Source organism: Barbatula barbatula (genome assembly GCF_947034865.1).
Source record: "Barbatula barbatula genome assembly, chromosome: 3".
Taxonomy (NCBI): Eukaryota; Metazoa; Chordata; class Actinopteri; order Cypriniformes; family Nemacheilidae; genus Barbatula; species Barbatula barbatula.
Genome location: NC_136764.1, coordinates 13,584,152 through 13,598,808, shown reverse-complemented (window position 1 = coordinate 13,598,808; position 14,657 = coordinate 13,584,152). Strand labels below are relative to the sequence as shown.

General features: G+C 36.9%; 1 protein-coding gene across 1 annotated transcript; it reads right to left on the bottom strand.

The window, feature by feature from the left end:
• Positions 1-996: 996 nt before the first annotated feature.
• Positions 997-13,543, bottom strand: LOC306892046 (tyrosine-protein kinase JAK1-like). Its single transcript, XM_079452775.1, has 24 exons — positions 13,438-13,543; positions 11,788-11,980; positions 11,581-11,704; positions 11,144-11,276; positions 10,899-11,062; positions 10,353-10,692; positions 10,096-10,281; positions 9,843-10,000; positions 9,617-9,731; positions 8,891-9,080; positions 8,352-8,443; positions 8,038-8,181; positions 7,865-7,952; positions 7,092-7,219; positions 6,767-6,902; positions 6,195-6,346; positions 5,892-6,051; positions 5,700-5,788; positions 5,431-5,614; positions 3,674-3,798; positions 3,347-3,519; positions 2,993-3,110; positions 2,741-2,851; positions 997-2,471 (listed from the first exon to the last, which is right to left on the bottom strand). The coding sequence occupies exons 2-24, from the start codon at positions 11,966-11,968 to the stop codon at positions 2,364-2,366; spliced, it is 3,399 nt and encodes a 1,132-aa protein (XP_079308901.1). The 5' UTR covers positions 11,969-11,980; positions 13,438-13,543; the 3' UTR covers positions 997-2,363.
• Positions 13,544-14,657: the final 1,114 nt, after the last annotated feature.

Sequence of the window (14,657 nt, the reverse complement as noted above, 5' to 3'; positions counted from 1 at the left end):
AGTGTAATTGTCATAAAAATCCACATGCACTGTAAAATAGTAGCCTATTTGTTTCACAATATATGCATGTAGAATTCCCTTTGAGGAGTATATCATCTTTTGGATGGAGATCGCCTCCACTAACTCTGAAGTTCTGATGACAAGAGAAAGTAAGTCGTTACATTTGAGGGTCTGTCCCGATATTGTCATTGGAATACTTAATAAATCAACACAGAGTATTAGCAAATATACCCAAAGAGCTTTATTATCAGTATTTAAAACAGATACATTTTCCTATAGATTCCTATAAAACTATAGATTCCTAAACAACTACACATGCTCCTGATTTATAACAAGATGGTCTAGCAAAGCGTATACTGTTATTCTTTTCTGTAGTCTTAGATGAACTGAGGTTTGCATCCCCATATAGCAATGAAGCATGTGATCTTATTCAAGCACAACGTTCCTGTAGCACGTAAGTCCTGTAAACAGTTTCAATGATACAGTCTAAAAAAACTCTCTTGGATTGTTCACCAATGCATCCATGCCGCTTATGGGTCTATGTAACTCATCACAAAGCCTTTTTGCTTATATGCGTGTGCTGTAGAGAATCCATGCTATGTTTTCACAGATATAATGAGCTTTGTAATACAATGTCTATACAATAACAATACTGGCTGGTATTTTAAACGACACAGTCCTGTTGAGAAACTTCAAAACAAAAGCAAAAGGAAACAGAAGCGCGTGGAAAACATGAGAAGGCTCTATATGCAATGCAAAGCTCCAGGTGAGGTCTCACTCGTTATATTATTCATAGATTTCGCCTCCTTTCTGTAAAAAACGCAACAACCGTCCCATTTGTGTGTCACCAAGTAGAGCTGCTGACTCCCAAGATTCCTGTTCAGGACCCAGATGGGTTGGAACACTGGGAGCAAGAAATGGATGAGCTGGTGAAATGGACCCACTCTCTCTCTTTGAAAGAATTGGATGATCTATGAACTCAACCTTCATTTGTTTATAAAATCACATTTATTCATTGAAACACAAGTTAAAACTTAGTGTTCAACATATTGGATGATACACTGAGGTTTATAATCTATAAATCCTTTGGTCTAAAAATTGTTTCAATAACAGAAATAATTCACCCAATCCGCATTTTAAGATTTTACAGTTTATTAAGCAAAATAGCACATATTTTTAAAATAATTAAAGACACAATGATGAAAGAGTATACTATTGTACAGTAGAAGTGCAGTAAAAACATGAACTCCATTAGAAAGCCGCATTTGGTAAAAGCATCTTTATAAAACAATTTACTGTAAATACTCTGTATTTGCCGTATTACCGCACTCCGTATAAAAACTGTACAAGATCTGCATGCATTTAAAAATCTTCTATGAGTATCTTCCACCTCAGGCAACATTATATTAATTTTATGAGGGATAAACCAATCAATAGCACTTTTTAGGATTTGGTTTTATTAAATACAATGTGGAAAGTACCCAGAAAGCTAGAAACCTAGAAATACATGCAGTATGAATACTGTCTGTTTTGTGGCATAGAGGTAGATGAATAATTAGAAATGTTTTGAATGGAAAGTAACATGCAACATTTGAACCACTGAAAACGGCTTTAGGTACTTCAGATATTCCTAGATAAAGATTGGTCTAAAAAGTGTGAAAATACATTTATAGTAATAGGTATTCATCACTATTAATTAAGCATAGTTATTAATCATCTTACAGGTTAAGCAACAAGGTTTATAAATGCAATAATGCACCATGTCATATTGGACATACAGTATACAGTACTGCCGGTCAAAAGTTTAGGACCACTTACCATTAACAATTTTGTCCACAACTTAAAATAATAGTAAACTTATTTTTGTCCACAACATTAAATAATAGTAAACTTATTAAATCTGTGGAATAACACAAATGTAAACTATAAAACAAACTTCTTGAGATCTCACACTGGGATGCTTCATTAAAAAAAATTAGGAAAATTTATACTGAGCTCATGATATAAAAAACACTGTATTGTTTGTATTACATTGTGTATGTATTACATTGTAATTAAAAGAAACTTTGCCTACAAATAATTTTTTTTGTCTACAAAACTAAACTGAAATGTTTTATCTTTTTCAGATCATGAGGTTTATTAAGCTCAAGAGAAACATTTCAGTAATCCTAAACCTCTGACCAGTAATGAATTTAGCAACCTTTCCGCACTGTCAGACATAGTATGTATTGAAGTTTATATAATTAATATACCCTAATTATATAATAAAACAACGGTGATATTCCACAAAACTGCAATATCAGAACATAATCATCTGAAGGATGACTGAATCTAGTTTAGATCGGTGATCTGATGGAAAGAGGCTAGATATTTTCTCTAGAGTGGAGAAACTCAAACTCTTGTATCAGATCCTTGAAGTGCATTCGGTCATCTGGGGCATGACTCCAGCACCTGTACATCAGAGAGTATACCTGCAGCCAGAGAGAGCACATCTGTTTAACACCACCATGTGAACTCTAATTGTTTGAATGCAATGTGATAACATTTTCTGTTCTCTACCTACGGATTGTACTTATTATAAAATAACTGTTATTGAATGTAGGACTTAATTTGTTTCCTAAACAATGTTTAATGTATAGTGTAACTGTGATAGAGATGTTTAACTGTACACATATTTGAATTTGGTTTTTACAAACTGCTCTTTTGACTTTGCTAAGCAAACACATTCAACAGAGCTTACCATATCAGGGCAGAGCTGAGGGCACGGCATTCTCCATCCTTCCTCCAGAGTTTTCACAAGTCTAGCCATGGTCATCTGCCCATGAGAGGGGCCGATCTTCTCTAAGAAAATCTGTCAGAGAAAAAGTCAGATTCAGCGAAATCACAAATCGACAAGAGTTAGGATAGGAAATCGGTCACAATGATTGTCAAAAGTGAAACTTTTAACCCTTGTGTTTTTAATAAACAGTACTGGGCTTCTCAAGTTTCTTACCCGAGGAGGGCTGATCTCACGGTCACAATAGGTCATAAGCTCATATAACGTGACCCCAAACGACCAAACATCAGACGCTTTGTAGAATTTACGACTGATCAGACATTCAGGAGCGTACCTACACAGAACACACAACCAATGTTCAGTTGACCCAGTTTATCTTCTTAACAAGTGGTGTAAAGTACACTTTGGATATATTGTTTACAAAGTTTAATGAAAGGATTGTTTATGTTGGATTATAGCTCAAAAATAGAGGTACAAATTATGTGAAAAGTCATGGTATATTAAAGTGCGTCATATTCGTAAAATGTGCCATAGAACATCAAATGTTGAAAGAAATGAATGACCCTTTACCAGTACACAGGACTGTCCTGTTCCTCAGTCACGGTATAATAGTCCTTATCTTCTTTGATGCTTTTAGTCAGACCGAAGTCTCCGATCTTCACCAGAGACTCGTTCTCCACTAACACGTTTCTCGCTGCCAGGTCTCTGTGGATGTAGTTTTGAGATCCCAGGTACTCCATACCCTGATAAACACACAAAAAAAGGTACACGAATATGAATATATTTGTCTAGATACATTAATGCACTGCACCTTAAATTTACAGATTCTAGCTCCAAGTAACGTATTAGTAAAACGATTAGGTGGAAAAAAGGAGCTGTTGTACTTGAATATATTACCTGACATATTTGAAGAGCATATAGCAGCAGTCTCTTCAGTTTGATGGTGGATTTTTTGCGGGGCAGGTAATCTTTCAAACTACCGGCAGGCAAGTATTCCATAATGAGCTTAATGTTCATCCCTCCTGAGTAACACACATTTAGAACAAGCAATAAGTTTGTGTATATATATATATATATATATATATATATATATATATACAGCTGGGAAAATAAGTATTTGACACATCAGCATTTTTATCAGTAAGGGGATTTCTAACTGGGCTTAGAATGTAACCATCAAGCCAAATATTGAATTCATACAAAGAAATCAGAACATTTAAGTATACAAGTTGAGTCATAATAAATAAAGTGAAATGACACAGGGAAGAAGTATTGAACACACTTTATTTAATTCTTTGTAGAAAAGCCTTTAAATCTTGAACGTTCCTTGGGCCTCTTTTATTAACTTGGATCTTCAGTTCTCTCCATAGATTTTCTATGGGATTTAGGTCAGGTGATTGACTGGGACATTCAAGCGGCTTGATTTTCTTTCTTTGAAACCACTTCATTGTGTCCTTGGCCTTGTGTTTGGGATCATTGTCTTGTTGAAATGTCCACCCTCTTTTCATTTTCAGCTTTCTGTTAGATGGCAGCAGATTTTTATCCAGAACATCCCGGTACATTTCTCCATTTATCCTGCCTTCAATAATATGAAGTCTGCCAGTACCCCTTGCTAAAAAGGAGACCCAAACCATGATGCTTCCACCCCCAAAGTTAACTGTTGGTATGGTGTTCTTGGGGTGGTGGGCAGTGCCATTTCTTCTCCAAACATGGTGTGTAGCATGACAGCCAAAAAGTTCAATTTTGCTTTCATCTGACCATACTATAGTCTCCCAATAAACCACAGGCTTCTCCAAATGCTCTTTCGCAAACTTTAACCAAGCCTCAACATGCTTTTTTTCAGCAATGGAGTCTTGCATGGTGAGCGTGCATGGATGCCACTCGGTTCAGTGCATTGCTTATAGTTTTCTTTAAAACAACAGTACCTGCTGATGCAAGGTCTTCCTGAAGTTCTGCTCTTGGCTCTTGGAGAACTTTCCTGATTATTCTTTGGACTCCTCGGACAGGGATCTTACAAGGAGCACCTGATCGTGGCCGATTTATGGTGAACTGATGCTTTTTCCATTTCCGGATAATGGCCCCCACAGTGCTCACAGGAACATTCAGCATTCTGGAAATGCGCCTATAACCATTCCCATCAAAATGCTTTTCACCGATAAGATTACGTCGATCTACAGCGAGGCCAGTGGCCAATCAGCGTCACCAAGGCAACAGCGAAATCAAGCCGCCCCAACTGCGGATCGTCACCACCTGGTCCCTATCAAGCTCACCCTTTATAAGCAGAGGAAGAAGAGGAAAGGGTGAGCTTGTTCTCCAAGGAGAGCTGAATGACTAATGTGTGCTTTTGGGCCTTTCATAGAGGCCAGCAAGTGACGATCGCCAGACACCAAAAGTTTGAAGTACTGTGTCAGTCTCGTCTATGCCAGCCACACTTTATTTATTATGACTCAACTTGTATACTTAAATGTTCTGATTTCTTTGGCTTGATGGCTACATCTGGTGGAAATTTTTAGGCAACAGCCCACTTTAAAATCCCCTTACTGACAAAAATGCTGATGTGTCAAATACTTATTTTCCCCGCTGTATAACCGTGGTATACAGCAAAAAGTGCATTGTGTGTACATGCATTCCGTGTGCGTGCATTCCCAACTCACCCTCTTCTTTGCAGATGCCTTTGTATTTGACAATGTTCTCATGAAAGAGGTTTCTAATGGTGTTGATCTCTCTCCTCAGATTGTCACTCTCATTTTCTGATTTCAGGGATTTGACGGCGACCAGCTCACCCGTCTGATCTCCATAAGGGTCGTACAGACATAGCTCCACCGTTCCAAAGTTACCCTGCACAAGATTCAAAGGATTGGTATGGAATGCAATGTCTGCTTAGCTTTTTAGTCATTTAGACGGTACACAACAAATCCAGTACCTCTCCAAGTTTTCTGAGTTTCTTGAGGAATCTCCTCTTGAAATCTGCAGGGTCAGTCTCCTGTGGAGGAATTACTCCAGATACAAGTTCTGTAAATTGAAAATTTGTGTTTATCATATTTAGTACTTTACATAATATGTTATTATCCTTTAAAAAATACTTTATGTTATATTTGATTGATGTGATGGATACCCTGCTCCCGCTGCTCTTTGATCCGGTCCAGCTCTCGCACTACAGCTCTAAAGAACGGTCTCTTCCTGGGGTCATAATTCATACACTGAGTGATTAGATCAGCCAGTTCACTGATGCTGGGAGTGACCAGTCTGCCAAACACCTTGTAGAATCTCTCTTTCTAATCGCACACACAATAATGTATCATATATAATGATATTAAAATGATACTATGTTTGTGGTAGAATTTTAATAACACAGCAGTAATGGAAACTCATTTTTCATTTCCTTATTACAGTAGCCGATCCAGGAAGAGTTAATCACCTCTGAGAGTTTCTTGTCACACAGCGGCAGCTCTCCATTGTAGCAGATTTCCCATAGGGTGGTCCCAAAGCCCCATTTGTCTGCTGCAATGCTCAGTGCTTTGGGATTATCAACACACTCCGGGGCCATCCATGGGATCCTGTCAATGCGCTCTATCCACAGAAACGTGATGAAAGTGAGTAATGAAAAAATCATTGTTTTAGAACCGTCAACATTGATTGACTGTCACAAGGGGTGCAAAATGCATTGAACTTTCCCTGTTAGGTCGATGCCATGTGAAAATGTAATGCATCAAATGCACATAGACAGCCATCGTAGTATCAAATGTAATACGTGTTCATTTCTTACAACAAAATGCTGTTTTTAATCCAATTAAGTTTTCATTGCAAACATTCACTAGACTACAGTATTTGCATTTTGAACACATTAATGCCTCTCCTACTATACCTTGTAAGAGAAACATATTAATGTATAAATGACACTTTAACATATTAAAGTATAATTTATGGTTACGAAAGCCATTGAAATACAACACAGGTCAAACATACAGAATATGTACATATGTGTGTTACCTGCTTCCTTGAGCACAGTGATGACCACTCCAGGGTCGCTCAGTTTAATGAATGGACCAGCCTGTTCCATTAGACCACCCCGCTTTAACAGAACATTCTTTGCGCAGACGTAGCCATGGGTTAGCTTCTTATCCTCCTGCATAACATGATGAGAAAGAAACACCAGATCCCATTAAATCCTGAAGTGAAGAAGAACTTTAAATACTGCATGTAAAGATTACATTAAGTAGCATTATATTCAAAGTGGAATCCCTTCCTCGTGTACGGTTTTCCTGAGAAACAAGTAAAAAGTTTCACAGGTAGAAATACATTTTAAATGTCTCACCAAATAACTCAGGACACTGGCAAGTTGCTCTGCGACTTGAAACTTCCAGTCGGGTGTGAGGTCCAGGCGATGCTTTCTCATGAACACGTCCAAAGGGCCGTGCTGAATGAACTCTTCTACCATTATGACTAACAAAACAAAGCATGAGCCATGATAACTTCATCATCTTGGCATTCACAGGTTTGCTCAAAATTATCATTCTCTCCCCTGAATAAATTTTCTATGCAACCATACACAACACCCTAATGGGCAAGTACTATCGACATTTTCTTCAGAAAAGGAAAAAATCATCTATGCAAGTTTACATTTAGGCATTTGGCAGACGCTTTTATTCAAAGCGACTTACATTGAACAATCCTATACATTTTACATAGGTATCTGCAATCCCCTGGGATCGAACCCACAACCTTTGTTAATGCAATGCTCTTACCACTGAGCAACAGGAAAGGGATAGTTCACCCAAAAATAATTTAAAGACTCTTGGTAACTAAACAAACCATTCAGTTGCATTGGTTTTGTGTCCATACAATAGAAGTGAATGGGTACCGCCATTCTTCAAATTATCTTATTTTTGTGTTCTGCAGAAGAAAGTCATACAGGTTGGAAATGACAACATTCTGAGTATATGATGACAGAAATGTTTCGGTGAACTATCCCTTTAAAGTAACATGCCTGGAGAATATATGCTTACTGCCATATGACTCTGATCTTATGAATTATTTAACTCTGACAGTTAATGTCTGATTTTCTCCCTGTTGAAAAGGTACACTTACTGTCCATGCTGTGCATGCATATTCCATACATCAGAACCATGTGTTTATGGGATATTTGCTGCATTATGCTCACTGTGTCCAAAAAGGCCTAAAAAAAGCAGAGCGGTGTTTGTGACAGCAGTTACATATCCGTATACTTATACTTGTGTAACATAAGTGTGCTTATCACTTACGGAAATGTCCTTGGATCCTGCCCCTAGCTCCTTCAGAACCACACTGACCTCCTCACAGCTTGTAAATCCTCCATCATCGTCATTCTTTAACTTCAGCTTCCCAGCGTAGATGTTAGTGTGAGTGCCCTGACCCAGGTGTGTCTCCTGTATTACAAACACCAGCATTAATAAAACTGATATTTCTGGGAAGCAGATTAAGTCAGTCTGATTATTGTAAGTATGACAAAAACCTGAATACAAAAAAGGTATCCAAACAGGTTTAGTTTTCATTTTTTCATTATTTCATTAATTCATTATTATTTAGTTTTTCCAACCTGGGTGATGTGGTCTTTGGGGATAAAGACAAAATTCTCAAAGAAAGAAGGAGGTGAGTCTTGACTACTTTTAATGATGAGGTTTGAAAGCTCTGGAAGTAAGCAAAATGAATAATTAAAAAATATATATTGATGTTTATCATGCATTACTATGGGTTTAGATGTACTGTTCCTTGGAGATATATTGTAAAGATCAATCACTATTGATGATATTAACATAGTAAATGCATTTAATGCAAAACCAGCTAATCAGGTTAGTTTTCCAGATCAAGAAAGTACTTTGCAATAGGCCTTTTCATCAGATCTTTGGTTCTCTGTGTCATCTGATATGCACTTGCCAGCCCAGAGAGTAACACTGAGATTGATGGGAGGACTAACAAATAACTTCCTCCAGGTATCGAAGAGACTTCCTGTGCAGAAACATCAAGCTTTTGCACAGGAGAGTTTAAACTTTTGAAAGACGATCAAGGTGATAAACTTTGGGCTATTTGCACCTACATCAGTATGTCAGCTCTAATGATAATCTCTAAATCCACTACCTCTTGGTTGTGGTGGGCATCCACGTTCAAGTCTCAGGCGGGTGTTATCTGTGGTGAGACACTGTCCGGACAGGTGGTCCGTCAGCTCTCTGAGAGTGGGCTTCACTACATCTGTCCCAGTCATTTGGAAGCCCTGTGGATGCACTGTGATCTGAAAGTTCTTGAAGGTTTTGGTGGTTCCGTTATCCCTCTAGAATGTATTTGATTTAATTCAATTATTCAGAGTAAAAATTTATATAAATATGTTGCATTTGATCTATATTTGAATTATTACATACATCTGTTTTCATATACTATATACAGCTGCAGAAAAAATTATGAGACCATTGCTGTTGAATGACTCTACTGTATGTCATTCCTGAGGTTTCTTTTTGTTGAAATTCAACAGACAATTGGACTGAAATTAACACAAAACTAGAAATGCTGATTGTGTCTCTTAATTTTTCGGCTGCTGTATGTCCCAAACCATATTTGTACAAAGACCTATGCATGTACAGTACATAGAAATGTAAACAAAATATCAAAGCAAGTGCACTTGAGCTCTATAGCTATAAATGTTTTATTATTATTAAATGTAGTGTCCAAATACAATCTGGATCCACCGTATTGTAACTGTATTGTAAACATACAGTACATGTATAAAAATCTTCCTTGATTCTACATTTGATAAAAAAAATATCAACCAAACCTGAAACAAAAGTATGAAGAGTAAAAGTGTATTTGTACCTCTTTGCAGATGACTGTCATGAGAATATGATCATAGTCAAAACTGCTCCAGTGCAACAGGTACATGCCCTCCTCATAACCTTCCTGTTTAAGCTTGTGGATGGTATATTCAGAACTGAGAGACAACACATAGCATCTTTCTATTGATCTTCTTCAATGTCATTCGAATATTGTGTAATATTTCCACAAGGATCATACGTGTGTTTACTGTATATGAAGTACTAACTTGATTGGTCCATGACAGCCCTCTTGTATGTTCATTTCCATCAAGATAGGTGCCACATCCCTGCACAGGAAATGATGTGCATCTACTCTCAGTCTGAAGTATCCGTCTACAAGGCTGGCAAAGGACAAAGCCTCCCCATGGGAAGCTAAGCACAGTTCCTATAATAAAATCAAACATTTATAGTGAGAAGCAATGAAGTACACAACCCAGATCTGATAGCTTGATAGTTGACTCATTTCACAGAAAATCTCACCATCTTTCTGTCATCCTGTCTGTAGATTGAGACCACAGAGCATTTGATGACAATGTGCATAATCTCATGAAAGTCTGAGAATAATGTCCATTTGTCCTCTCCTACGTCACGGTTTGGTGTTATACTCTGTTTCTTGGTGTCTTTTTGACCTCGTTTCGATTTGCGCTTCCACTGATCTAAAGACGTCTTTAAAAACAAACAAATGTCAGATTAGAGAACTGATGCATGTTGTTATTGTGCATCTGAAGCCTTCTTACCTTCGTGGAGACTTTCCGCCAATGAATTCCTGAGATTCCTGACACCAGGATCTCATGCTGAACCCCAGCCTCCCAGCTGGAATCTGTGAGCAACTCCTCGTTTTCAAGTATGATCAGGGAGGAGGGCTGAAACACCTCCTGACCAAAGTGCTTAGTTAAAGTCTCTAAAGTGGATATATATTTGACCTTCAAGTCATGAGTATGGATGTTCTTGCCTTTAACTGTGTTCTCGTTAAATTCCTTAAGAAACAATTTAAAGACGTGGGAAATGCGTAGCTGGGTGAGAATGTTCCTCTGTCGCATGGACTTGTACAGAGCTCTGGGAATGTAGTTCTTGTACCTATAAAACAAGGCCCAACTTTATTACACGCATACAGATTTTATATTACATCTGTAATAATGTTTTTTGAAAATGTTTGTTTTTCTTTATAGTGAGTAGGCTGTGCACAAACCTGCAACCACCATAAAATATTATCATTGTATAGGAATGGTTAGGGAATGTTTATTCTCTAGAATGATCTTGCATTTAATTAACTAAAAACTCACTCAAAGTTTTTAAGAAGTTCAGAGACGGCAATATCCTTTTCAATGCCATGATGGGAAATGGCCATTACAGCCATCCCCAAACACTCATTCTCTATCTGCTGCACATCGCTCTCATCATGAGCCTCCCGCAATGGTGCCAGGCCACTATAAAAGTCACACTGACTCTGAAATATAAAAAACGGTTTGTTTGACACTGTGCCATGTTTTCATGCAACGAGTGCATAGTGTGAACTGTGCCACAGTACCTGTGCGTAGAGGTACTCCAGTGAAGGTATATCCAGAACAGCTGTGCCGGCAGATCCTGCATCACTTTTGAGATGATGTCTAAATACTGGAGGAGAAGTCTTACTGATCCCATGCCAGTTTGTGAAATAGAACCTGCCACACAAATATGAATAGGGTACAAAGTGCCTTTAAAAAATGTTTAATTATAAAAAAACAATGTATTTTCTGGGTAAATTTTAGATAATAAATAAGTCCCCCAATGTATTGGTATAGTATGTCAATATAAATGTATAGATATTAAAGATATGCAGGCTATGTTTGTATATCAAGGATATGCATAATGTGACTGTCACGTCACATCAAAAAAGCCATTTCCGTACAGTCCATAGTCATAATGTTCCCTTTATCATATTCATAACCTGACACAAACTGTAAAACAAAAGACCTGGAGGAATACCTTATGCGATAGTTCAGTTTCAGTCTTGTTGTCTCATCAATATTAAAGGAGTATTTTGGCGGATACCAAATCTTGCTAGATTCATCATAGAGCGCAAACAGACTGCTACACAATGGAGATATATCTGTAACAATGAGACAACATTCATTAGTCTTATTTTTCTTTAGTGTCCAGCAGTGATCTACAACAAATCACAAATTAACTTACTCATTTTTTTGGCAGCCTTAACACAAAGTTCCTCTGCGGTAAACCTACCACTTAGACAAATGATCTGGTGTTTGTCTGGTAGGTAAAAATGAACCTCAAGCCCCTGTAATATAACTGAAGCCATGACTGTCTTCTTCTTCTTTCCGAGCACTTTATTAATAAAATTCCGGCCAAATTCCATCCCAACGATTTCCTAAAGATTAAAGAACAGTTTAGTGATGTACACAGTAAGTGGAGGTGAAGCATGACTGTAATAGATTTAAGCGCCGCTAGCGGAACAAAACAGACCTGCAAAAATAATGACTGCTACCCGGCAGGTTTCTCAAAAACACACTCCCTGACCAATAGGTAGTCCCGCCCCAAACTCCCACCACAAAGCAGATTTCAAGATGCAGAGTTGATTCTCATACATATTCCTATTCTTATACTGTATATATATATATCTTCTTATATTTCATTATTTTAAGCTTTTCAAAATGTCTTTTCTGTTTATATTAATATGTAAATATTCACTAAAAAGGTGCTTTTCAATAATGCAAAGTTGTGATCAGAAACGTTTCCACAGGGTCGGCACTAAAAACCCCAACGCTGACCATACTCGGCTATTAATGTAATGTACAAAAAAATTTGTAAGAAATCACATGTGTTTAAAATAAATAAAGTGCGTGCTGGAAGAGAAAGAGTCTGCAAATGCTAGTAAAGGCTAGAAGGTGAGAATTACATCTGTCAATCTGATCTCAATAGATCCGTCTGTCATAAACAGCTATTTACGTTTGTGTGCATATTCAAACTTATTCTTTATACATGTGTCTGTTTTTAAACATATGATGTAGCCTGAAAGATAGATTAAAACTTTCTATATGGATTTCAGAACACATTCACTTTTCAAAACTGTTCTATGTTCAGCAATGAACTTATTTCAAATTTCTGCAGTTGTCTTTCAGAAGCAACAATACAAATTTGTACAAGTTTAGATTAAATTGTGCTGGGAAACAGACCTGAAAGAAGAATTATTTCATATATGATTATGAGAGATTTTAAATCACTATTTTGTGACCTTTGTAAAGCTGCTTTTAAAAATGTATTTGGAATCTAAAAGGATAATATAATATTAATAATAATAATCTAATCGTTTTAGATTCCTAATCCTTTTAATACAAATGCGAAAATTTAGATTGATATGTTTAGGTATTGCCACCCATCATTGTGCTCTGGTCCCCCATTGCCACCCCGTGTATAAAATCCTGGATACGACCCTGATTGTGATAAAATTTTTTCATAGAAATCTATTTGAATTGAATTGATTTGATATATGACTATACCTCTTTTGACATCAAGCTTGACATCAAGTTTCCTGCTATAGTATGACTTCCTACTACCAAAAACCCTGCATTCTTAAATGTGTGCAATAAATCAACACTGAATCCCGATTACTATTCATCAGACGGACTAGTATGAAACTAAACAGTGTTTACATTGCCATTATCTCCGTGAAAAGACACAATATGTTAAAACCTGGAGTACTGCCAAACCGAAAGTTAATAGGTGAGCTCAAATCTAACACTTTTAACATGGAGTCTTTAATAAAACATATATGTCCATACAAAAGGCTTTAGATTATATAGATTATTTGAATGAATTCTATTTTACCGTATAAAATGAAAGGTAGTCTGATCATGAAATCCATTACTCGATTCGATTCTGAGGAAACTGATGCGGAGATTCTTGTAAACTACGTAACACACACGCTAAATCTGACTGGCTGTTTGACACTTCCCTTTGATTGCGTCATCTACAGTAAACCAGTGTAGTAGAAAAACGGAGTTACGACAGTCTGAAGAATGTAATTTGTGTCATGGAGCAACCATTAGTTCCAAACACGGCACTAAAGCCCATTCATTTCAATGTCTCCCAAACGCATTTGCTGTACAGTTGGTGAAATAACGGCATTTTATACATTTTAACGAGTTGGTGGACTTATTTAATATTTATAGATCTTATTCATATGAATGCTGCTATTGTCAACGTAGTATCCAATGTGTACACAATGCGCTAATATATTTAGCAAAAAATTATGCAAATAAAGTTGCGGTTATCTGTCTAAAATACATTTAAAGCACAGCACGGATTTGTTTGGAACTGAGGGCTCCATGAACCACATGACCACACGGCGGCGAGATCGAGTGTCATAACTCTCATATTCAAACGCTCTACAGTAAACCATTGATTTAACCCTTCAATTTAAATGCAAATGTAAACACACCCCTGTATCTACATTCATTATATCTAGCCCGTAAGGTTCGGTCTATACGTCATTTTCCTCTGAAAGACATAAATACACATATAGCTACATTTCCGGTGACGGTGTATTTTAATAAGACTTCCTGCTCCTTCATATTAGTGTCCAACAAGTATTTCTTCATACTTAGGAAAGTGACTCATTGTTTCCTATACAAATGGTTATCAATCTAAATTTTTTGTATAGGCCTAATAAAACCATGGTTAATTTTCCCAAGGGTAGGCCTACTTTGTATAATGTACAGGAACACCTTCATTCACTTTAACTTCAATTATTATTTTCATTATGATTATTGTTATCATTATCAGTATTATTGCTAATAATATTTTTATTTGGGTTATTATACAGATCTCTGGATTCCCATTTTTATCAAGGCTGGTCTCCTTCTTTAAAGGGATAGTTCACCCAAACGTTCTGTCATATTTACTCACCTTCAGGTTGTTTCAAACCTGTATCCATTTTTTGTTCTGTTGAACACAAAGATATTTGGAAGAATGTTAGCAAGTTTCAGTACATCATCCACTACCATATTAGAAAATGATCATAGTATATTGTTTTGTCTTGTTTTGTT

Bases quoted from the DNA above. Each gene is read 5' to 3' on its own strand.
- LOC306892046 (XM_079452775.1), bottom strand. From the start codon at position 11,968: ATGGAATTTGGCCGGAATTTTATTAATAAAGTGCTCGGAAAGAAGAAG. The intron at 10,282-10,352 runs GTAAGAAGGCTT...TTGTTTTTAAAG, and splicing joins GGCGGAAAGTCTCCACGAAG to ACGTCTTTAGATCAGTGGAA. The intron at 9,081-9,616 runs GTACAAATACAC...AATACATTCTAG, and splicing joins TGACAGTCATCTGCAAAGAG to AGGGATAACGGAACCACCAA.